This window comes from Sciurus carolinensis, chromosome 10 (assembly GCF_902686445.1).
Source record: "Sciurus carolinensis chromosome 10, mSciCar1.2, whole genome shotgun sequence".
NCBI classification, from domain to species: domain Eukaryota; kingdom Metazoa; phylum Chordata; class Mammalia; order Rodentia; family Sciuridae; genus Sciurus; species Sciurus carolinensis.
This window is the reverse complement of record NC_062222.1, coordinates 60,239,990-60,266,981: the sequence shown is the minus strand read 5'-3', so window position 1 is coordinate 60,266,981 and position 26,992 is coordinate 60,239,990. Positions and strand designations below refer to the sequence as shown.

The window sequence follows — 26,992 nt, the reverse complement described above, 5'->3', positions numbered from 1 at the left end:
ATTATTCCACACAAGGTGGCTTAAGTGACAACTACTTCTTTCTCCAGGAGGCTAAATTTATGATCAGGAGAATAGCATGACTGGACCCTTGATGAAGGCCCTCTGCCTGGTTATGTCCTCAAATGGGCTTTACTTGGTGTTGTCTTCCTTTTCCTCTCTCTATAAGGGTATTGATCTCATCATGAGGATGCCATGATTTGATCTGATCCCAGCTACCTCTCCTACAACCTACCTGCACATCCCATCACACTGAATATTAGAATTTCAGCATATGAATTTGTGGGGGGGTACATTCAGCCCATGATGAATATCATGGGAAAACTGTGAGAAAGGTACATAAATCTTTATCAACTTCCCAAACTACCTGCTAAAGAATGTGAACTCCAGAAAGAAATAATCATATATTTTTAAAAGTTTATACTCATTTTTACATATCAAAAAATGCAGGGGAAAATAAAATGGGTAAAACTGAAAAATAAACATAATTTTCTATTTAATTTTGTCATTCGATTTGGTCTTGGCTTGGTGAATGAGAAAACTGGCAGTTACAAATCTTGTAATTCAACTTAATGAATATCAAACTGAAAATAAATGTCAGAAATGTACAGTTTCTTCCTGAAGGAAAAAAATGACCAAATTTCCTTCAGTAATTTATTTCTGGATTAATTTAATTGTATATACTATATCATATTCAATTTTCTAAGAACCTCTACAAATTAGTCTCTGATGGAACAGCTGCATGTGAAAAAAGGACATTATTTAAACATTGTATATATTTTATATATTTGATTTTCAATATAATTAAAACAATGTTTTGAATTAATAAATATATGTAAAAGGATGTTTTGAAAATACCCTTTCTTTAAGAGAATAAAGAATAAAAAACTCTCAATAGGTCATGTATGAGTACCTTAAAAATGGCCAGGAGCTATAATCATTCTAAAGTGTAATGCTAATGTGTCTTTCAAAAACAGACTAAATCACCAAAGATGTGATTTAAATTCTAGAAATTATTATAGTCTGTGCCTAAAATAATTATTAGTTTATATGCCTGACTTGTTCACCAAGCCAAATATGACTTATAAATGTCACTCTTCATCTTCACAGTACAAAAGCCATTCTGAAGAAGGTATGAGAGAAAAGGTATCTCATGTGAGAGAGATCAGAGGGAGGGAGAGAGGAAGAGAGAGGGGAGACAGAATGAGAGGCTTTGTTAAAATTCTAACAATTAAATCTTTATGAAGAAGTTAACTTGAAAAACAATCCGCCAAAAACTATTGTGATTTGTTTTTAATCTTTAGAGAAAAGAAAGTGTTCTGCATTTTCAATTAGTCTTTAAAGGTTCAGAGTTGAAAGTTAACCTCCAAAATCACAGTATATTCTGCTATCACCATTAACCTTCAACACAAAGGGCTATTGTAATCCCCAGCAGAATTAGTGAAATCATTACAGTATTTCAATCTCAACCTCTTTCTTTTTCTCCTATTAGTGAATTTTTATCTATATTAGCAACAGGGGGCAGGGGAGAATAGCCTGTATTCCAGAGCATATGTTCTCGTAATTGTTCTATTCAAAGACCCCATAGTCTTTCATGGTTTTTGGTTTTACACAATACCAGAGAACAGAGTGAAGAACAGGAAATGAAAGGGCTCCTCACATGTAGGCACATTCTCCAACAAATGACCGTGTGTTTCAGCAACACCAGTGGATAACCTATGTCTATCATTGCCTGAGTTCCCTAAAAGAAGAGCTCAAGAGAGGGATTCTGTGCAGGGGACTAGTTGAGGCACAGCCTCCAGGAAAAGGGAGTGAGGGGTTCAGGGTAGGGTAGAGGAAGAGCCAAATATAAAGGTGGTGGCAGCCAGAGTTAAGTGGTGACCTCATTAATAGGGAGCTCTGAAACATGAATTGCCCCATAGAATTGTTCTCACCTTGAGGAAACCAATCAGCATGGCTGCTCCAGGTTCAGCCAAAGGCAATTCTTTGGAGAAAGGAGAAGTGGGCAGCTGTGAGTCTTTAGTCCGCCAACATCACAGCAGCTGGGGGATGCGTGCATTGGGCCAGCAAAGGAGATCAAGACAGAGAAGCAACAGTTTCCACTGTGGTATCCATTCCTTAGAGATTTCCCATCACCTTTCTTTTGACGAAACTGATCATCTCTGCATGTAGCAGAAACAGACGTTAGGACAGATGAAACATCATGAAAGCAGATGGAATCAAGCGTGGCTGTGTGTTTAGGGGTATAGTTTATGAAAGAATGCATGTCTGCTCTGTAGAACCAGAGAGACAAAATTAATAAAGTATTAGAAGTTAATTTTCAAAAATTATTCGACTGGTCTCTCTAAACCAACAATGATGTTATATTCAAAATTGTAAATTAAAAGAACAAGATAACAAAATTTTTGTAATTACAGTTAAAACAACATACTATTTAATAACATGTAAACTTAAAGTCATTAGAGTTCCAATTTCTAAGTACATAATAAATCAAATTGAACCAATGTTACCCTTAAGAATAAACGACAGAAGTATCAGTCCCCTAATATGGTTTTTAAAAGCTTTAATTTCATCTCTATTAAAGGTGTACAAATAATTTATTGATTCTCTTTCCAGAAGAAACATAAGAGGAAATATGTCAGGCCAACGAGAAGCCAACTAAATAAGCAATTAGAATTTTATTACACCAGAGATGTGATTTAAATTCTCCAAAGTATTACAGTCCATGCTTAAAATAATTATTAGTTTATATGCCTGGCTTGTTCACCAAGTCAAATATCATGCTTTATACAATGTCACCCTTCATCTTCAGAGTATAACAATACTTTTACATGGTGGCGATTCAATATGTTTGAAAACCCTTGAAAGGTGAACTGAAATGGACTTTGGAAAGACTCTAGGTTCCCCAGTAGCTCTAAGTCAACCAGTGATGACTGAATCATCACAGAAGCTAAAAGGTGTTAGTGTAAGATTAAAAGCTGTGGGTTAGGACAGGATCCTTCAATCCTAGACCTGTGTTTGGTTGTTGGACTTTGGCAAATTACTTCAAACTGCACAGCACTAGTTTCCTCATCTTTAACACTTCCTGGGTTGTAAGGATGAATAGAGATGATGCATAAGTTTTGCTTTGCATGTTTTAATCAACGGGGGGCTATTATTATTGCTACTGTTAGAGAGACGAGACACATGCAGTTAAGTGGCAGTGCTGGCAAATGTCCACCTGTATGCATGTGTTTTTTGGCCTACTCTGCACAAGAAATTTCAAACAAAAACTGAGATCTGGCTTTTCCTAAAAAACTAGATGCTGCCACCATATTGTGTCTATATTCCTGCAAGGAGGACCTGAAGCATCTGTGTTAAACAGGATGTATGGTCTTCGGTTTACCATGGTTCCCAGCTGTATCTGTCATCCTACACTCGGCCCACTTACTCATGGACCCCAGTGGACACTGGAGCTTGTGACCACAGGATTTTGCCAACGAAGACAAAGGCTTTAAGGCATGGGATATAAGTCTGCATGGGAACAGTTGAGGATGCAGTACAGCACGGTGGAAATCAGCTGGAAGTAGGAGCCATAGGACATGAGTTGTTGTCCTAGGTCTACATTAGCACCTGTGTGAACTCTGAGCACTATGGGGGTCTGTTTCCTCATCTGTAAAATATATATTCTGGATAGGTCAAGTTTCTGAACACAAGACAAGTCTGTTCCCCATCTGGGTTTCAGTTTCTTACATGTTCTTTTTAAAAAATGATGCCAAATTAGAGGGTCACTAAAGCCTGGCTGAATTAGAGAACACTCTCCCTCCACAGGCCCCTGTCAAAAAAAGACACATTGCACACAAAGTTGATGGAATACATTTGGAAGCTTAAATGCCAGAAAGAGGTTTAACATGCACTTGAGTAGTAATTTTGAGGATGCCCTTTCCTGAGTTCCTGGCCTTATGCATTAGTTCTAACTGAGTAAAGAGAACTAATTGTTCCCCCCAGTTTATTCTTTCCAAAATACATGTGAAGTCTCAAGTACTAGCATAAATTAGATCTGCTTTATAATTCTTGAGCAAAATTCCAATCGTCTTATAATTTTGCCTAACTACTTTTTGTAACTTACGAGTGTTTAATCATTATTCTTTTCATTCAATCATTATTTTTTCTTGTGGGTTCCCTTACAGAAATTTTTAATCAAATGACTTTTGTAAATTCCACAAGATAAAAGGATGTGAAGCATGTATAACTCAAAATGCATCACCAAACTTTTCAAAAAGATTATAAAAAAAATCACCACATGAAATTCTCATATCCATATGATAAAGCTGTTTCTAAAAACAAAGGCATATTACACTCATATGCTCTTCGACAAAGGGATGAGTATTCAAAAGTGAATCATTAGGCTATTTTGTCAATACGCAGAGTGTATCTGATGAATTAAGACTTCCGAAGTCACTAGAATACAGTCTTGTTGGGACCATCACTATATATGCAGTCTGTCATTGACTCAAATGTCATTATGCAATGCATGATTGCATAGGTAATATATTGCCTATGTCCATGATACCTGTTTGAAAGCATTACTTCTCTTGGTCCAAAAATCCATTTTGGCTCCTTCAGTTGAATTTCAATATATTCTGAAGTAGAAATCAACTAAGACAAGTAAATCAATTTACAGAGGTTACTGTCAAGATTTTGTATTCTGTTGTTCAATAGTGTAGCTACTTACAGGTAAAGGTCATTTGATAATTCCCAGGTTATGGAATGACAAGATGAGAGAAAAGGGGACAAAATATATCCAAGTTGATTGTGTATGTGTGTGTGTGTGTGTTGTATGTGTTGCTAAAAAAAAATCTTGATTTCATAATAAAGAGATTCTCAATTCTTATGTGGTTAAACTAGTTTTTTTTTTTTTTTTTTTTTTTTTTTTTTAAGAGTGGAGTAGCTCTCAGCCTCTATATCTTTCTTCATGGACTTCAAGTTGGTATCCTATAGAGATGCCAATGAATTTTTTGTATATATGTGTTTAACATAGAATCTCAGAATTATTTTCACAATTGCTATTTTCATATATTTTAGGAAAAATGAATTGCTTATTTTTAGAATTATAGTGTTCCAAATAAGAATAGAATTTAAGAATTATGCAAGCTTTATTTGAGAGACTGCAGGCTGATTTTGTTTTTAACCTAAATATGAAGCTCTTTTATAGGCATTTTTAATCCAATGAATTGGAAAGCTTTTATTTGAGCCTACCACATGCATAGCTGTGCCACTATACTGCAAAATCACTTTACACTCTTCTCCCACATTCTTCCCACATTTTTGTTTTTAACTTCACTTTTCTAAAACTGGAAAATAGCAGCTCTAGAAAAATACCAGTCTTAGAAATATTCATTGGCATTGTATATTGTTTACTCTAGCAATACTAAAAAAAAATGAAAGTTAAAAAGCCTTTAATAAAGGAATGACTACAGAGTAAGGAAATTATAACTCTAAAAAATTATTAATTATTATGTGATCAAATTTAAAATTAGTATCTATTAATTGTATTTTGAAACTGTTAGGCAAAAATAGTCTTATGTTTTGAATTTAAAATCTAAATTTCAGTCATTCATATATCCCTCTGGCCCTTTCAATTTAAAGTTCCCTGAAGAATTTTACTAATTATAAAAGTGTCTACAACTGACTTTGAAGTAGTTCTACAGGTGGCTTATGCTTAATTCTATCAATTTTCTCACCCTTGGAGATTCATGTGCTAGGTCCCCTCCCTTTAATGAGAAGGAGAAATATCTAAAAAGTCTTCCTCTACCTTCAAGCTCTGACATCATTTTATAAATATGAGAGCACCAAGGAGACCATTACTCAAAATCTAAACAAGTATTAAAAGATATAAAACTGTATTTAAAAGGAGACGACAAACCTGTACAACTTGACAAACTCAAACTCTGTTGCTGAGAGATGCGGTCATGTCTGGCCTAAGTGAGTTAGCTACAACGTGTGTAATAAAACAGCTAAATTTGGATTGGAGACTCATTTTACTCTGCAGAAATGGAATGCAACCCCGGGAGAGTAAAGGCAGAGAGCAGCTCTAGAAATTAGAGACCAGGCCTCTGTGTGACTCCTCTGTTCAACAAAAAGACAAGAGCTGTTAATAGAAGCCCGAAGGAAGAATTGCTCTCAAAATTGAAAGGGGAAGAAAATGGAAAGAGGTCAAGAGAGGATATAGTCCTTCACAGTTGTACAAAACATTTCCAGTAGCCTCTCTATGGTATGGTAAGTGAGAAGTTACTCATTATTAAAGGCAATGAACAGTTTTGCTTCAATCCTTTCTCAAAATCAGCTGAGTTTATTCCAGCAGAAAGTTTAGCACCAAACCACATTTATCTATCTTTTCATCTCCTCTAAAATATTTTGATTATTTTGTCATGCTAATCCACTATCTTGTGGTTTAATAAATTTTACCTGTAATATTTTATCTTTCTAACAAGTTTCTTAAAAGATATGTTTTATTATTCTATATCATTTATATCTATATGATATAGTAATTAATACTTCCTGAGTTAAATTAATCTCAGCTGTACTGAATTTTTTCCTCCATAAGCAAAATGTTTAATTGCACCATGGACTAAGAATATACAACATATTAAAATACAAGGATATAGTCTAACATCCACATCTTTAGTTCTAGTCATGTCTTTATCCTTGTGTAAATTTAAAATGCAGCTATTAGGAATTAAGACAATTACTTGGCTGTGTCTTTACACCTATTTAAACTATGGTTCTACTGTCTGGCTTAGTTTAATTACTTGACAATCTGAAGAAAAAGAATCCCAAATAAGTATGCAGATAAATTACAAATAATAAAAATATTATTTCCTTCTGAATTTTCTCCATCTGTTTTTATAGGTGATTCTTGAATCTTCCTTATTTGGTATTCACTTTGAACAAGACTAAGACCCTCTGAAACATATATTTTTAGATGGAGTTATCTTAAGAATAATGCGTCAAGTGTGACTTAAGTTTATTTTAATTTAGCTGCAAAGATCTTTTCCTTCACATTTTTGAGGGCTGGTCTGTTCTGGTAAATTTCCAGAATAAATTTTATGTCTTCCTTTTAAGTAGGGCTAGATTTTGACATACAACTACTGTGGGAGCTGAAGGCATTTCTGGCAAGTACAGTGAATGATTGACTTCTCCACTGTTTTCATAGTGATAAATACACAGTTAGCATTAGGCAGGAAAACAAATATTCCCAAAAATATGTGCTAAACACATTTGAGAATGAATGGGGTCATACAGACTTATCATCACTCCTTTCTCTTTTAGAAGGTGTTCAGTTCCATGAGCTTCCTTTACCCACACAACATAAAAACAACCACAGTTTATCCTTACTTGGAGAATGGGAGAGGAAGGAAGGAAGGAAGGAAGGAAGGAAGGAAGGAAGGAAGGAAGGGAGGGAGGGAGGGAGGGAGGGAGGGAGGGAGGAAGAAAGAGAGAGAGAAGAGAGAGAGAAAGAAAAGAAAGTTCTCCATGTAAAAATGCAGAAAACTACCAAGGCAAGTAAGTTTTGTTGGTTTCCTATTTATATACGCCTCATGTAATAGAATTTCCTGTAATATAAACCATAGTAGTATATAGTTTAAGATAAAATGAAATATTGGAATATATTGCATAAAACAAAATAATTGGCCTAAGTACATTTCTAAAAGTAGTGCTGGTATCATCAACTGATATTGAATATTTCTTTTACACTTAGACTGCAAGTTTTATCAAATAATACCTTATTATATGACTCATTATTCTTCAGGACCTCTTAGAAAGGTTAATTTTTTTTTTTTTTTTTAGAAAAAAAGATGAAATAAAAAATGATACCACTGAAAAGTGTAATTTTGTGCAGCAATTAACAAAAATTTTTGGTTATTTGTGATGAAATTAAGATTTGGTGTCCTTTGAAGCCATGAAAAGTCGGTTAAAAAATTAATGCTATTTGTCCAATTTATTCATAGGGTGCTTATTAAAATAAACAGCAATGCTTTTGTTTACATCATAAGTAATACTTTAATAAATAAAAAAATTTAAATGATACATCATCCTTTTCTGAATGTGGCATCAGTTTTGTTTTATACTTCATATCTTGATCATATGTCAGTGTGTAGATGAAGAGGTTAATTTACATTAAAGGAATTTATTACATTTTCTTTTGTTTCCAAAGAAGTATTCTTCTAATACAGCTCTCAAGCCAGTTTTTACTTTAAATGCCTTTTGGTCTAAATTGACAGTGTTGAAGTCTTTTCTAAAGTAATATTTGCCTCTTTTAAAGGTCTCTCTGGCATTCCATTATGGGCACCTGCTGCTGATAATTACAGGTCTGTCTCCTAACCACTTCCTCTGCTTTATGTCAAGGCAAGATTCAGGCTGCTTGATTACAAACAACTCCCAGTTAAAGACCACTGCATAGCTCTCTGTGGTAATTATTCAGGGCGAGTTAGGGCTGTGTTTACTGAAGTCTTAAGAAAAAAGAGCAGTTACTTGTTGTAATTTCCTCTTTGCTAGCAGTGTAGCATAATCCATAACATATTTTGGTCACCTTAAAAGTGTTTATGAGAACATTTGATTTAATAAAGTTTTATAATGATACATTTCACTATACTATTTCCTAGTCTAAAAATCAAAATATCCTGCCCAAAGATAATAGACTGTGGTCCTATAAAAATAACAAAAACAAAAACAAAATAACCCTTTCAGACAATAGTCAATTACAAGGAAACAACTGGGTGTAATACCTAGTCCAAAACAGTTTTATTGTTCATGACCTTGGGCCATTCTGCCTCCATCCCTATAGCTACATTTCTACAACCACCTCATACCATACTATCATAACCTGTAAAAGACTTATTTAATTTATTGTGGAAATAAGAAGAAATAGTCTATAGTATTTGGGACAGCAATAATCCCAATATAAAAGAAAATTTCATCATCCATTTGGAAGGTCAATTTATATTATTAATATCCCATATGATAGAATTCTATAACTGAATAACTGGAATACTTTTGTGGGAATACTGGGTATTCCTTGACTTGAACACCTCCAAAACTCCTAATTCTGTGTTTAAGCAAAATGACCAAATTAGTTAGAGCCCAATTGTGCTCACACTGCTTAACCATCCAATATTTAGGGTTTCTTCATTACTTAATAGCCTTAAATTACAGGATAGAAAATCAGAAGTTAGGAGTGAATTTCCGAAGCTAAGGAGATTGCCCTTTTAGTTAGTGTTTGAGTTTTCTTCCACTGTGATAAAATACTTGAGCAATGAAGTCAAAAGAAGGAAAAAATTCATTGTTGCTTATAGTTTCAGAAGTTTCAGTCCATGGTCAACCGACCATGTTGCTTTTGGGCCTACAGTGAGAGGAGGACACCATGGTGGAGGGTGCCATATTGGAGCAACACTGCTCACCACATGGTGGCCAGGAAGTTAAAGAGAGAGAGGAAGGAGCCAGGGTTCCTATATCCTTCAAGGATACACCCCCAATGATATAATTTCCTTCTATTCAGTCACATCTCCTAAAGGTTCCAACACCTCCTGATAGCACATGGGCTGGACACGAAGCTATGATCTTTTGAGGGACATTTCAAATTTAAACTATAGCACATAGTAGAAAAGAGATGGTAAAAAGTCACTCCTGATACAGTCTTGATTTTGACCTACAACTTCACATTCACCACCCTACATCCAGGAACCCTCAAATCAGGTGATGAGGAAAATCTGGAAGGTTTCTACTAACTCTACCACCATGGGTCATCACAAAAAGCCCCTGTAAGATGTGTCATTTATATTTGAACAAAATTTGCACTCATCCAACACCATTCAAAGGATGTCTATTAGATGCTGACTGTGTGCTAAATGCTGTGCTACATGCTGGAGACAACAAGGTGACAGGGTTCCTGTATTCATCATGTTGACATGTGGGATGGGGACACAGATAAAGAAGAGTGATGAAGTTAATGAGAAAAGTAACTTTATGAAGGAATGCACATCTAAACTGGTGTAAAGATGCTAGGGTTCAGCCAGGAGGAAGGTGTGGAACAGGAGAACATATACATTTTCCTGGAAAGGAATAAGCACAAGTGAAATCTGGTGATGAATGAGCCTGGTAGCTTACTAGAAAACCCTGAAGTATTTCACCTATTAGAGCTGCTGGAACAGTCTGAGCCAGAACTGGGGAGGTGCAAAGTCTTAGAAGACTATAACCAGAGAGGAGTATCCAGGAATGAAGTTATAGGGATAAACACAAATAGCCTTGTTGGTCACGTTAAGAATTTTAGATCTTGTATTAAGGGCATAGCTTTAGAAAAAGAGCTCTACTGATGGACTTTGTTAGATTTTCCTGACTTTAGTGTGGAGGAAGAAGGTGGGGAAGGGAGCAGAAAGAAATTCTTCCGTGTGTCAATTCAGAGAAATTGACATATTTGTGAAACATGTATATAACATACATCATCTTTTCTAATATAACATCATGAAAGGCTTGAATATCTTTTACTTTTTCCAAATATATAAATATATAAGAACACAGGAAATAATTTTTTTTCAATTTCTTTGTTTGAACAACTGGACTTTTTTAATTGCTCTCCTATCTCCTCATATAATAGCAAATACTCATGTATTCTAGAAAAACTAGATATTGTCCAATCCATTTAAAACAAAGGCCAGGCTCAGTGGCACGTGTCTATAATCACGGTGACTTAGGAGATTGACGTAGGAGCATCACCAAGTTCAGGGGCAACCTCAGCAACTTAGCAAGGCCCTGTGTCAAAAAAACAAAACAAAAACAAAAAAACAAAGGGCGAGCTGGGGCTGAGAATCAATGGCAGAGTGCCCCAGAATTCAGTCCTTATCCTAGATGCTGCAACAAAACAAAACAAAACATAAAAACAAACCAAAATAAATTCTCCAAAGTCCACACAGTATTTCTTAAGACAGTTTAATTTTTAGAACATCAATATTTTGAGAAGTTTGAGTGTCTGTTAGAAACAAAACAAAACAAAACAGATATATCCTAGAAGTGATCAAAACTACCTACCATCTCATCTTCTTAGTCATTGTAGGGATTTTTTGCCCTTGGAAATTATCCAAAAAAAACCTACTACAAACTAAATGCTATGAGCAGCATAAACCCCAATTAAGCAGTTTACTCAATCATTAAAAGCATTCTAGGTTGTTTTTGTTGGCTCTGTGAAAGGAGTAAGATCCTATAAAGATAAGATTTTTATAATTATGTAGGTAGTAAACCACACTGTTGATTACTTAGTTCCTACTAATTTTCCCTTTAAAAGATGGAATGTACCTTATAGCAGAGCACTTGGAGAATTGGGGGAGGAGGATGTTAGAATTTAAGAAATAAAAGAGTACTGAACTTTGACTTTTGGACAAAGAAAATTACAAATGAATCGGTGTTTCATGAAGCTATTTAAAGCGATTCCTAAATTGGTATTATTTTGATGTGGTAAATGAACTGTCTTTACTCATTTTGTTAGTTAATGCATCTATTGTTATTGCCTTAAGGTCCATATTGCATTAATTTGGGTTATAAATATTTTGGGTTGGATATGTTCTTCCCATAAAATTGATGTATTTTGAAAAAAATAATTTGTATGTTTTATCTTATTTAAATTTTATAATGACTCATCTTGAAGAACATAAAACAATAGAAAAAAAGGAATTATTAATGTCAGAGTGAAACAAATATCAAATATATATGTATATATAATATATATGCACATATACATACACACATACATATATATGTATATATATGCGTACATATTTAACTCTGAATAGTCTTTGTAGCTAAGGGATTTTTCTTTGCTCAGATTTAAAAAAAAAAGTTGTTACTTATCTCCCATATTCCTTCTGCTTATCTGTATACACCATAAACTTTTTTTTCCAAACACAATGATGTCTTTGGAAAGTCTTTCCACTCTTGTACATCACAAATATAATACAAATATGCCTATAAAAAACTACAGATATCAGCGAATCTGTGCATTAAATAATCCCATCCAAAAATATATTTCATTAAGTGAACTAGTTATACTGGGTGTCTAATTAATATCTCCTTTGCTTTTATTATAATATGCCCCCTTGTCACATGTAGAACTTTGGCCTTGCTTAGAAATTTTAGTTTAATTAATTTTTGCTTTTATCATATTATTAAATGCTCTGTTGTGTTAAAATTTCTGACATGAGTGAAGAAGGTTAATTGTTTTGATTTCTCTAGAAGTTTAACTACTAGTAAAAAAGTAAAGAATTTGATAATTTTTTTCTTAATCTTTAAATTATATTTTACAAATAACAGCAAATGTATAGTGGAAACTGTATAAACTAGATTTCATGCTGAAGTTTATCAGGTACTGGTTTTACTGTACTGCATTCTAGATTCAGAACCTAGTATAGGGGGAAAAAAAACACGTTTTCTTGTCCCTAAAACTGAAGCAAACATGTAATTTTCCAAACGATTTTAATGTAAAATTAAAAATCTCATGACTTAAGTGAGTATAGTAAGAGTAACTTTTTCTTTTAAAAATTTGACCTCTGACAATATGTCTTTGCTGGTCCAACTGACATTCTTCCACCTGATATACCCCAAATGAATATAATTCTCTCATTCTTTTGATACATCTAATTATTTTTATAATAATGCCAAATTAAAATAAAAATTACCATACAGTATAGAATTCTATAACAAGAATAAAATAGTAAGAGGAGCAACAAATACTAATATGCATTCAGTGCTTATCTGGTGCCAGGAACTGCTCCAGGTCTTCTCTTTTGGTCACCCTATTAATCCTCACAGTTCTATGGCATAAATACTGTGATTACTCTGGTCTTCTACTCTCCAGTATGAAATGAAACAAAGAGATTTTAACTTGTATGAAATTAGCAAGCAAAGAGTTAGCAGTCTGTTCACCTTTACCAAGGAATTTAGTGACAAGCTAGCATTATCATTTGCCCATGACTAGTTGTCACAGGATTACTCCTGGTCATACCCATTAATATTTTTTCAATGAATTTCAATAAATTTCCTGTATTAGGAAATTATCAGGTCCAAATACACACACACACACACACACACACACACACACGCATATACTCAATACATTTTTATTTCCCTAGTAGTCAAAGAATAGACGGGGGAGGAAAGAAAAAAAATGAAAAAGAAAGAAGACAGATCGAAAACTCTTAGTTCATTTGAATAGTTGATACACTATTAAAAAAATGAAACATTACTAAAGAGTAGACATTCTTAAAGACTATTTTAAGAAAAAATTTCCAAGCAGAAATGAATAAATTCAAGTGACAAAAAAAAAAAATCTATGTTGTATTTACTTGAATTTTTTAAAAAGGTAATTCATACAAAAAAGGACACACGGTTAAAGCTATTTAAAAAGTAACGGTATATTAATCCTACTATTTTTTCTAAAACTATTATAAAACTCTAATGTAATAATCGTCCTATTTAAATCAATCTTGCATAATCTTGTTATTTTCAACATAATTCAATATCATAATACTAGTTCATAGATGTGTACAAATTCATTATGTGACCAAATACAAGGGCATTCTTTTTTCATATTGCAATAGAATTAATGTTTATGCAACACAAAAGGAAAAACATATGGAAAATAGTCATTTTTAAAAGAAGCTTTGGTCTGAAAAAATGAAGTAGGTTTAGAATTAAAAATCAAAGCTCAATGGTTGAACTGAGACATATTTCCATCTGTTATTAATGTTTGAGTTACATACTAAAGACGAGATTGTTCATCAAGTCCCTTATGTAATATGTTAGTAAATGGGATTTTGGTTAGTAATTTAATTGCAAAAACTCTATCCATGTAAGCTCCCAATTCATTTAAAATGAGCATTCACAGTGGTCTGAGATGAATTAAAACAGTTAACATCACCAAGGAGTATTTCTTTATTTTATTAGGAAGTGCTTGTATGAAAATTTATTAACATAAAATGAAAATCTCTGCTACCCCATAATAGGTAAAAGGTAAGTTTTCCCCCCACCCCTTTCTCTCTTCCTTTATTTTTTTAAAATATCCTTTTCAAAAAATGCAGGGTTATATGATTATTTTTATTGTGCTAAGAAATCATTTTAAATTATATTTAAATATATAAATAAAAGATGTAATGTCTGTAGTTTGAGAATTGAATAAATTATTCTGAGTGTTATAAAGTGTGATGAAAATTCAAGTGATCATTGTGAAAATGTTCACAAAGCTTATGCAGAAGCTACTGGGGTCATATGCTCATGCAGGGCTCCACTGTGGTGGTTACTTGTACTGGGTTTCACTAATGGCCTGATAATAGGGGAGGGGGAGGTGGGCCTGGAGGTTCTCCTAATACTTCATAGTGGTGAGTGTGAGACAGCCACTGATTAATTACTGCCCTGTTCTCAACTCACACATGAGACTACTGAGCAGCCCCGTTCATCTCTACAATTGTTTTATAGTCATAGAACACTGGCTGAGGGAATACTTTAAAGACATTCTAAAAGATTTTAGATTCTAATATAATTCTCAGTAACACTTGTCTTTTAGATGATTGAAATGTTGATTGTAAAATTTACAAAGACGGAAAAAACACAAATTTAGGAAACTCTTTGGGGGGATAATAGGGACATTTCAACCTTCAATTTCATTTGGGACAGCACCAATACATCATATTGCTTTCAAAAATATTATCATGATAATCACCATAAAATATTAGTACATATTAAGTTATACCTATGTTTTAATTTGCTCCTTTTTCTATCTCCTCACCCTGTCTTTCATTTACACACATAATAGTGTCTAAGGAGGAGGCCTCCTGCAGTTTCACAATACATGGGAAAACTACTGCAGCTATTAGCAAAAAAAAAAAAATCACTTAACTTTATATGAATATCTCAAAGTACCTTATGTGCTTCTATGGAAACAACTCTTTTTGAATGTCAGTTTAAGCTTCTCCAGATGATTTTTCTCAAAGGCTCCCTTTTAAAATCATCATGCCATTTATTATCTTCTTGTTATATAGACTGTTACTTTTGTTTCATCACAAACCTCTGCCTGTTTATTAGCAGCTCTGCTACTACTATCAGATGACATTTGTTTTACTTAATGTACATAGTTTTAGAAAAAAAATTGCAGAACTGCTATTACTGCATTATATGAAAAAATTCCAATGTACATTTAGCTGACACTGCATCAGCTGCTATTTAAACTGGGCTTAGCTAATGGACTTTTAATGTCAGTGGGGTTATGTGCAGTTACTGGCTATTAGCAGAAATGGCTCCTTTCTATAAAAATCACTTTTCCTCAAGTGTGTTGTTTGAACATTCCTTTCCCTAATTTAGTGACTGTCACTGAATGCAAAACAAACTCAAATACTCTGGAGTCCACTGTTATCTTTAAGACCCTCTTTTTAACCTTGCAATTCAGCATTAAACAGGCAACTTCTCTCAATAACATTTAGACTTGCAGTCACAAAACTTTGAGAGGAATTATTATTTACTTTGCTGTTCTTAACTGTAGACTATATATTTTGCTATGAAATTCCTATGTTACATGAGTATGATAAGGAATATCTAAAATATTTTCTGAATCTGAGGATTTATGAGTATGCTTTAAAACTCCTAATTCAAAAATGCCAAGTGATGTGAAAACATGACAATAGAAACTATGTCTCTATATAAATTGATATATCATGTAAATATTTGTATATTAATATTATAATATTGAATATAAGCAAGGAAGCATATCATCACCATATCCTGAAAGAAATTCTGCATATTCTTTCATTAGTAACAACCTTTCCCCCTCCCTTTTCAATTAACTTTCTTCATCCATTTAAATAGGGCTTTTAAATGTACATAATGGATAATCCTGGAAATAAAACCACCAATAGGGCAACTGAGGGAGCTCCCAAAAAAATCAAACATAACTCCATTTGATTAAGAGGTTAAAACCAACCATCACTGGATTCTGGTTGGGGAAGAATAACACAGCTGACCTCTCCTTCGATCAGCCCACACAGAAGGTCATTTCACATAGGGTGCTTACCAGGAGAATGCTGTCCCTCCTAGGGAGCATCCAGAAAGGGAAAGAGAGAGAGTCATGAAGTGAAAAAAGGATTTTACTCCCTGCATGCATGAAAGTGGACATTTTCCTTTGGTCAATGAGTTATATAGTCCACCATAGGACTATCATAAAACAACAGAATTTCTTCACATGTTTGAAACAAGACAGTAGAAGTGAAGATCACTTGGATGACAGGAGAAAACTTGTTTCTGTCATATAAGACACTTCACTTATGAGGCAGAGGCATCCCTATTGTACATCAGGAAAATGACTTAGCAATTTGCCAAGAGTAAGGTGAGTTTTTGCAGAAACATAAGATATAATTTTTAATTTGGAAATCAGTTATTAATTCTGGTTTCCTATTCATAAATTTGTTTTATAAGTTTAAAAATATTTTTTTCATCTGTTTGATAGGTTCATTTTGTATTTTGAGGATATTGCAAAATCTGCTTGAAAATGGACTCTCCTAAAACAAAACAAAACACACACACACACACACACACACACACACACACACAAATTGGCACAATCATATCTGCTCATAGGGAATTACTCTTGAAATTCTATGCTTCACTAAGACATGGCTTAAAAATACCAACCTAGAGCAAAATTTCTACTTATTTAATTCATTTCAAAATGAAATGTAAGTCATATTTAGTAAATCCAGCAAAATGACCCCTTCTTTCCGTTGGGAAAACATACACATTGTTAAAACTTTTCCCAATAATCCCTATACTCTTTTTCATATAAGCAAACTATAAAACATTTCACTGTGGTCCTTTTAAATCTATGTAGCTATATCTGCATGTTAAATTATAAACAAAAATAATTAAATATATATTTGAATCAATATATAAGGATAGACAGAAATACTGTTAAAAAATGTATTGTAATTCTATTAAAGATAAACGCTACTTAAGCAAATTCTTTTGGGGGGATGAATGCCCCTAAGAACTTCCATGTAATCTTAAGAAAATGTTATTTAATTTCTTATGAACAGGTGAGATTTAAGAAATAACATTAGCATTGTTATTAAGACAATGTTTGAGAGTAGCTCAGCAAGCAGCAATGTACTTTATAAAGACCACTGAAGGATATCAGTATGCCATGAATTTCATTCTAGATGTTTCAAACAAGTATGTCCTGTCAGATTGATTCCAAACATAACTTCTTACACGTAGATGCCATTTAAAATGCTTTCCAAGTTATTTTGCTATGTTAATTGAAAAAAATGCAAATCAAGACTCTATTTAGATAAGTCAGAGGGCATGTCAAATAATATTATGATGAAGAACTGATCTTAAATCTTTGTCCTGGAGAGCACAAATAATGAATCATTTGAACATGCCTGTTTTCCCTCACATTCTGAGCTGTTTTCCACCACTCTGCATGCTCTGTGGGTGATGTCTTGAGAGGCTGGGAGAGAAGTCTTAGCTTTCTTCAATTCTTAAATTTGATCCCTAACACATTTTTAAGTTTATTATAGTTTCATCATTTCATGGAGATCCAGAGTGAAAAAGGAAAGTTGCTAAAGAAAATGACAGACAACATAATTACTGTTTTATTTAGAATGATTTCAAGATTGCTGCTTGCTAAACTTGAATACTTCCACTGGGTGGCTACAATGTGTATATTTGGGGAAGCTTTTTATTCAATGAAGATACAATATATCATTTTCATTTTACCCAAAGCTAAATATCAATGTTAACATATATTACACAAAAGTGAAATTGCCTTTATTTACTTTGCTTTCCAATCATAAAGTTTTTGTTGTGATAGAGGTAGTAATTTTTTATTTGTTTGGTTTTAATTAGAGATAACACAGGTCTCTGGAAATCATACATAATAAAACAACAATGCTGTTGTCACTGACTATCATTTTTAGTATCTGTAACATTAGAGAATACCATCTGTTAAGGAGTATTTTTTGATCTTGTACTTAAAGGATATTTTTAGACTCTTAAAAGAATTTAAATACAAGTATCAAATTTACATACAAGTAAAAAAAAAATTCATGTGGAATAGAATGGTCCAAAATTGCTCCCTTTAAATTTAATCCCATATGTGATTTTTCTTTGCTATAATTATGTGTTTATTATTACACCATACACCCTAATATAGTGCAGTAAACTTATCTAAGAGAATGTTTATTATAATTAATTTAAAAGAATTAGTTTTCTACGCAATTATAGAAGTATAGCAGTTAGTTTGGTATACTTCTATGATGAACTTCTATGTTATTACATATTACATATACTAATTTTCTTGAGTTTTTTTGGGGAAAACTACATTTTTATTCATGGATATATTTGACCTTATAGTTGGACTGCAGATACATTTTAATAAGTAAGCACTAATCTGTTTTTATTGGAAAGGAATATTTCTATATAAGGTTTTTCTTCTAAATAGTGAAAAAAGACAATAAATTATACTTGAGTTGAGGTAGTTCATGATTAAATAATCAATTAAGATATTGACTAAAAATGAGCAATGTTAGCACTCATCAATAAACTCGTTAAGCTGTTGCAGAGCTTCTGTTGTTTAACATCCTTAGTTAGAACAGATCATAATATGTGTTCATTTACATGAGGCATTTTATAGCTCTCATAATTGCTGAGAAATGAAACTGGCCACAGAATTCACATGACAAAATGATTAATGAAGGTAAAGCCTCCTAATCCACACAACATTTTTAAATAAATAGGATTGGTAACTCTGGAGTTAAATTTGATTTATCAATATCATCTGTTAACATGATTATTTTGAGCAATGATATTTAAAATGAGAACTCTAACAGGCTTGACAATATAATGCAGTTTCATTGGGTTCTCCTCACTCTCCCATCTCTCTGCCATGGTGGTAATGGGATGCAGTTGGTTATTTAATTTAAAGAGGGCACTCCCCACACATAGGAGATTTCAGATGTTATACTTCACTTTTGCAACATAACGCACTTTGAGTCACTGCTCACTGCTAATAAAAGGTGCACTGATGTAAGCACAAGTAGCTGCATATTTGGCACTTCTGAAGCTTTAGCTCACCTTCTAAATTATGACTTCAGTTTAAGTAATGTCACAGTAACTTTAGTACTATGGACTCTGTGCAGAAGGCTAGATGTCTTTTAAGTACCTATAAAATCTGTTACATTTTTCTGTGTATTTGAAAATGTCATTACATAGTCCTGAAGGAGAAAGTTTATGAGAGATGGCAATGTTCAAAATGAGAATCAATATAACAACTTTGGTCCAAAACTTTTTTCTTTAATTCTCAAATTGTACCTCAATGTTTTGTGATATTTTGTTTATAAGTGTCCAAAAACTTGCAGCACAATATATTTTAGATTTTTGGGAAAAGGCAAAACTTATTCTGGTAGCTCCAAAAAGGTAAAGGAGATTTTTTTAAAGTTTATGATTCCTGATCTTATTATAAAAGTAGTACTATAAAATGTTATTAATTAAAATATATAAATTTTGAAGTGAATATCTACAACAATAAAAACAATAAATTACCCAGTTACTGGATTTCTTTTTAAGAAGTGGAAAAAAGTGTTTTGATATTGCTCAAGGCAAATTTACTCTACTTCAAAGAAGTACCATAAAAAATAGCACTGAGTTTCTGTGAATATTTTCTTGAACTTAGTAATACTGGAACAATATTCAAAGTCTTAGATTCATGTAACCCTCCAACACAAATACATAAGCAATAACAAATACAAATAAGTAATGAAATCAAAGAGTCCATACATAGATTTAAGAAGTAAGAGGGAGGGAGAAAGAGAAAGGGAGAGGAAGAAGGAGAGAAAGAGAAAGGGGAGGAGAGTGGAGCAGAGAAGAGAAATGAGGAGAGAAGATTTAGGACTAAGTGCAGAACCAGACTATCAATAATTTAAAGCAGAATGATAATTTTGCATAAGAAAAATCTGCCTTAATAATCCTAAGTAACATTGAAAGTGTGCAAATCTCTAGTTTTACTTTAAAAATTTGCCAGAGAAATAGCAATGGCTATTCATTGTTTATATTTAATACAATTATGAGTAATTAAACACAAATTCCAAAACATATGTTGCATATATTATGTTATCTCTGCTGTCATAAATTCTACCAAATTTTCTATTGCAAATAGAGTTTGAATAAATGAAAGTTCAGGTGAATTTTCCTTGCTTTCATGTCAATCTACTTTCATGTGTTTATTTGTATCATTTCAACATGTTGTTGACTATGTTCTCAGACTGTATACTTATATCCATTTTCTTTGAAAGAAAAACTGTTGACATTTGCTTAAAGGTCTCATTTTCTAGGAACCCTTATCAGAAAGTCTGTGGCTTTTTTTTTTTTTTTTTTTTTTTTTGTCTGTAGCAGTCTTTCTAAAGATTTTTGAAGACTCATCTTAAATATTTCTTGTAAAGATATAAAGTCAAGGGAAGAGGCTGTTGCCAGGACTTAACTGGCAGTGACTTGACATGTGCTTGTTTAGAACTACTAGTAGATTCATTTTCCCAGAGACAACAGAAAGGAAGAAAAAAAATCTAAGAAATGAAGTGAGACTCCCATAGGTTGTCCAAAGAATTTGATCCTGTCCAGGAGTCTACATTGATCTATTTGGCATGTCTCCTCAACCAGCCATTTCTTACTTTTGGAAAAGTAGCTCCTACAGCTATTCTCATTCTGAGTTTCAAATTTTTGGTCCTTAGTTCCTTTAACATATTGGGCTTTGCTGGTGTTTTAGAGAATGGGAAGCCAAGGAATCATATTTATTTTCTGTGTACTAAACACAGTTTTAGCTGCTTTATATGTATTAATTCATTAAATCCTAGTATGACTTATAGGATACATCATTCTCATTCTACAAGTGAGGAAAAAACTGAAGCACAGAGAAGCTAAATATCTGATCCATAGTCACACAGCTAGGAAGCGATGGAAGCAGGATTATAAGGCATTGGTAACCACTGCGCTGATAAAATGAGTATATACTACATATAACCCTTAGCCTGTGTCTCCCTGAAGCAGGACAATATACTGCAACATACTGCTAAGATTCAAACTTAACTTCAAGGAAATTCTACTTCCAACTAAATCACCCTCCTTAAGTTTCTCATAGTAGAAACTTTGGAATCTCTACCACTACTCAAATCAGAATCCTGGTTGACCTATGTTTACTATCTCAGATGTCTGAATCCAGTGACCACTGTTATATTTCAGAAACTGAATTATTCTTGCAACTGAATTGTACTATATATTTGTAAGCCCGTCTTCTTGAGGTCTCATTCAACTCTATGTGCCTAGGGAACAGCACACTGGGAGAAAACTGTTTGTTATGAGATGTACCTCCAATATTATACTCTAGTCAAATAAGCTAATAAGGTTTTCATTTGCAGGTACACGTAAGCGGGTTTGTTTTTAACTGCTACATGTACAAAAGTCAAACTAAAAAAAGATGTAGGCCCAAACTGCAAGGCAGGAGGAGCACTGGCTCAGTCTCCACCCCCACCCTTTCCCCCACTCTCCTCCGGAAGTGGTTGCAGTCTGTAATGTTAATGCTTCTTCTGAGAGTGACTCCCTCTGCTGCTCCAGCAAAGCCATGACCTGAATCAGAAAAGTGCTAAATGCAGTGAAGGCCTAATAGAGCATACGTACTCTTGCTGTTTGCACTAATTGGAGATCTAGCATACATTAGAGAACAGTTATATTTAAGTCTCAACAATAATTCTAAATAAGCTAACAGAGTTTGCTTAGTAGAGCTGATGCCTTCTCCCTATCATTAGGGGTTTGCTAAAATAGATCAGTATGAATTCTGATTATAACCAGTTCCCAAAGTACAGTGGTAGATACACCAAAGAACCTGTCTTGCTTAGCTTGAACCCTCAATATCCCAGAAAACTGCAGTCCAGAGCATCAGTAACTGTCTATTATGATCTAGTTATTCCTCATTTATTGCAAATGCTTTAAAAGTGTGTTCCCTGAAGCTTTGTAAGCATTTTCTAGATATAATACACAAATTAATTTTTCTAAACAAAGGTAAACTAATGTAATTTCTCTCATTGCAAATTTCCAAAGTGAATTCATGAATCTGCCCCTAGAATGGAAAAATACATGGTAGAATTATAATGAAATTCAGTTGTTTTTAATACCAGTTGTCAATTTGTTCCACACCAATATGCATAAAACATGAAAGTACTCTTTCATTGGAAGAAGTGTGTTATTTGTGGATTTTTAAAAACACCATAAATTAACTTAAGATAATAGGGAATCATTCCAATTTGGTCAGAGACTTTAGTAATTCAGTTTGGAGGTGTTAACACTCAGAACACTAGTTGGTGCTAGATAAGCAGCACATCAATACTGTGTAGTCTAGATAAAATGCATTTATCCAACAGGAGAGCACTAATTCAGAATTATAGGGATTACGCGTGCACACCACACTCATACCCATACTCTCACTCACTGGGTTGCCTTTACTAGTAAAATCTTTCATTCTTGGAAGTCAGAAGCACCACAAATTCCCTGGAGCTAGGAGTTCCCAGCAATCCTGAATGAAACAATTAGAGCATAGCAGGAAAGAAGAAAGTTGTTGCCTAAAGCCTAGAGAATTTCCCAAGGACCTGTTTAAAATGACTGCTGTCTGTCTTTAAACCACAGTTACAAAACTCAGTACACTCACAAATAATATCCATTCTGTTTGCTCTTAAAGATCTGTTTTTTACTTGGCTATCTCCAAAGAGAGATGTTTTTCAAAAGCTTCTGATTTCTCTGGCACTTTTCCAACAATAGACCAAAAATTTCATATTGTAAAGTGCTTAAATGAACTCTTCTATTTTAACTGTACATTTGTGAAAATAGTCTACTCTGGTCTTTAACTCAAAAGAACAAGGAAATCACCTTGAGAGTATGGGCTAGTGTTCTAGTGCAAAATGAGTAGACCGGAGAAATATTGAAGGAAATGGATGTCTGACCGCTAGCCCATTGTAAAATATGTGATTCTGAGATGAAAGTGTTAATAGTGGTTCAACAGTAAATTGGTTAGGGGGTAACAGATAGCAGTGATGGTGACAGTAGCTGATGGTAGAGTTTGGTGCTTTCTACTTCCTTTGATACCTAACAGAGCACAGGCAGAGCTGGTGTCCTGGAACATGGAGAATAACAATCATAAAAGTGGTGGTGGAAGCATTTTGCAGACCACATGATTTAAGAAAAAAAACATCACCAGAAACTGAAAGAACTAAGTCGAGTACATGGAGAAGAACTGTGCACCGAAATAGATACACCCAACAGAATACACTTTTTTTCCAGTTAAGATCAGAATCACTCCTGAATTGCCTGGTCTATAAGAAGAAAAGTACAAGAGGAAAACACTCAAGTCTATCTTGACTGTGTTTTAATTTCTTCTCCCTTCTTCTTTTAATATCAATCCATTTACTATGTCCTGTTTCATTATCTTTATTGATCCCTTTTCTTCCCAGTCTTTTTAATTGGGCTGTTGTAAGCTCTCAGCAGGCATCCTATCTCCTTTTGGCATCTTTGGAGACTTTAACTTGTCCTTTTCCCAAATAGTTCTCTCACCATGTCCAGTTCCCGGCCACCCCCATGGCTCAGTCTTTTGTATGCCCAATAACAGCAGGCGAATTCCACAGGGAGTCACGCGGTTGATTCCACGTCTATTCATCAGGTTGCTCACTTAAGCTTTCAAATACCTTCCTCTAAGTATCCTGGGCTACCGCCCTGAGAACTTCTTACCAATTTCAAAAAATCTATAACAAGAATCATATGAGTCCCAATGGAGATTCCTTTGTAAAATAGATAGATGAGCTCTGGAGGTATGCATAAGAAAACCAGAGCAGAACCTCGGGGATGGGAGGCATCTGGCGAGAAAAGGAAGGAAGGATTTATGAGCGTGGCCACTTAGCAGGGCAGCAGGAAAATTTACACCCGAAGTAGCTATCGCTAATTCACAAAGCCTTGCTAATCACTTACCTCCCCACCCGGACCACACTCGCCTTGCCTCTGCACTCCGCTCCACCACTGCCTTCCCCCTCCCTTGCCCCCAGAGTCTCTTGCTTCTCCCAGATTAGAGGGAATGCAGTCGGGAAAAGCCAGTGTCTGAGCATCACTCGGGGAGTTGGGGCTACTTCCTTGCCTCCCCAGCGCTCCAAATTTGGAAAGAAGTGTAACCAAGATTGTGTGTGTGCGTGTGTGTAGGGGAGATCCCTGAATTGCCTCTGAATGCTGCATAGGCTTCCTTCCACACCACCAACACCCGCTTTCAGAAAAAGCTGCTCTGCTTCTCCAAAGCCAATTATCATCACCCAACCGGTCGAAAAGATCTAGGTGGACTAGGTTGGAGAGAAGGTTAAGGGTCCAGATGACCTGAGAGACTTTGGAGAAGGCAACTTGGGCTCTTTCTTCCCCTTCTCTTCTAGTCATCTTCCTGGGCCCAGAGGGCACCACTCCAAACTCCAGGAACAAGAAGGGAGCAGGTCCCCGGGGTCTCCACTCCACCCTTACCCACCCCCAACTCCCAAACGCTGTCCTTCCAGCCTGGCTTTACCCAAGGCTCCGGACACTTATTTTAAATCTCACACGCGTTAAATTAAAATGTCAGAGTTACGATCTGGTTGGCTACCCCGAGGAGTTGCAGATTTGGATTGAACAACCAGCCTATTTCCCCAAAGCTCAGGGGTTTTAAGTTTCTCCGCCGCTTGGTGGAAAGGAGATACGAAGGCTAAGAGTGCAGAGGCATGCACACTAGTGGCTTGCCTCCGACCGGGAACACCGAGTCCGGTGGGGCTGTGTTTCTCCACAGCGCCCCAAGCAGCAGCCGAGGGGCACCAGCGCTTTCGGGTCCTCAGCGGTAATGGACACATTTCCTTAACTGAGAAGCAGTGAAGACTGTGCAACCCCAGTCACCGCACAGCGCGGGGAGCCTCTGCCCACCATTCGCATCGGGGTGCATCTGTGGTATACCACAGGGCCACCTGCACCGAGAGTCTCTTCAAACCTCTGTGTGTACACTATGCAACAACGTGCGCGTGCGGAGCTGAAAGTGCAAGACACCCCTGGCTCTCACATGCACAGAGACGGACGCGTTGTCCACACCCCGTGCGTCCCTGGTCCATCCTTTCCCGTTTCGGAAGACCGATTAAAAATCGTAATAATCAAAGCTTCTTGACTAGTTGGGAAAGTGGAATTTAACGTGGTCTCCTCTTAACGAGGTAGACTGAGGAAGCCAGAACTAGGGAGGAGGAGTGGAAGAAGGAGGGAAGGAAGAAGCGAAGGGAGGTGGCTGCGTAGCCTGGCGGACCCCCTTACCTTGAGCGGCCGAGCCGGTGCCGCTGGCGCTGAGCAGGGCCAGGGCAGGTAGCACCAGCATTTGCAGCACGTATCCTAGTCCCAGTCCGCAGCGGGCCGCTGTCGCCCGCAGACCTTTCCTCATCGTCGATAGAGGTGTGCCGGAGGGAACAACACCGAGACGCGCAAACAGCAGAGAGCCCCACTGGGCAGCCGCTGAATCCGTGCACCGCGAAGCAGTCCAAAGAAATAACGACAACCAAACGCCACACTCCACTTTCTCCAAGGGCAGGGGCCAAAAGGGGGTGGAGAGGAGACGCCGAGGAGGAGTTTGAAGGTTCCTCTTTCCCTGTGCCTTTCCAACTGACGTCTCCCACGAGCGACAGCTCTGCCCCCACTTGGGAAGTCCAGGGAGGCGCAAGACCGCCACCTTCGCGGCTCCCCTCGGCAGCAGAAGCAGCCGCAGCTCCGCCGTGCGCCGAGTGTGGACTGCTCTCCCGGTCCCCTAGCCTGTGAGGAACACACACAGGCACCAGAGGGTGGGGGGAGGTGGGGAAAGTGGGAGGAGAAGGGAGCGGACGGAAGAAGCTTGGGCACGGTGAGGCGCTCCCGTCTCCAATCTCAGTGGTCTCCTGCAGGAGACGAGACGACCCGATTGCCGGTGCTGGGTGGCCAAGGAGTCACCTCCTAGAGTGGGGCGCACGGGTACTCAGAGGCGCTTGCCGAGCCGAGGAGGCGTAGAGGGCACAGCCCAACTCTGCTGGGGGTGAGCTGCGGCGGGAGCGCGCCCGCCCGCCTTATGTAAGCAAGGATGGAAGGAGAGATGCACGCTTAGTTGGAAAGGCGGAGACCGCTGTTGGTTTACTCAGTGGAGCCGGGGCAAGAGACACCTGGGGGCAGAAGCGGCCGCGGTTAGAGGGAGCGCGCCTGCCTCCCGCGGTGCGCCAGACTCGACTCTGAGAGCGCAGCAGCGCGCCCCGGGTCACTTGGCTGTGGCCAGTGGAGCTCAGTCTGCCGCCTGCCAGCTTCTCCACCAGGCCGGCAAAGCCTGAGCCAGACTTCCCGGGACTGGACTCGCCCTAGCACTTCGGGTCTTACGGTTGATTAGGCCAGCTGCCGGCTCGAACTTGTCCTTCGCGATGGGGAAGAAGGCAAGAAGCTTTTGCAGTGTCCTAGCCCACCTTTTGGTTGTCAGCGCCACTCAGATTGTTTTATGCTCTGAAAGCTTACGACCTTTTTACAGTGGAACAGAAACTAAAAGCGCAACAAAAACTCGTTCAATAATGCTTTCTTTACGTGCATCTTGGTGGTTGGCAAGGTGGAGTTTGTAAAAGGTGGTGAAGCAACGTCGGGAGGAACTCTCCCAGAAAAAAAAAAAAAATGCAGAACCAAATTTGTGGATACTCACTTAAAGCGATGTTGGAACCTATGACATATTTTCCAAATTCCTAACAGCATGTGTAAGGACTAAAACTGCTATGATTCAGAAAGAATTGAGTAGTTAGGTTGTGAATTCCTGTTTTAAGGGTGAAGGAGGAATGAAAGAATAAGTGGGTAAAATAAGGAGAGGTTGGACAAAAGCAAAGTGAATGGTTTAAAAAATCGATTA

General features: G+C 36.2%; 1 protein-coding gene across 2 annotated transcripts in view; it reads right to left on the bottom strand.

The window, feature by feature from the left end:
- Unc5c (unc-5 netrin receptor C) overlaps positions 1 to 25,892 on the bottom strand; it is a 349,721-nt gene extending 323,829 nt beyond the window's left edge. For both annotated transcript variants that reach the window (XM_047567130.1, XM_047567131.1), the window contains exon 1: positions 25,405 to 25,892. In XM_047567130.1, the coding sequence (XP_047423086.1) occupies positions 25,405 to 25,528 (124 nt within the window). In that variant the 5' untranslated portion in view covers positions 25,529 to 25,892. The remainder of the gene's footprint in view (positions 1 to 25,404) is intronic.
- Positions 25,893 to 26,992: the final 1,100 nt, after the last annotated feature.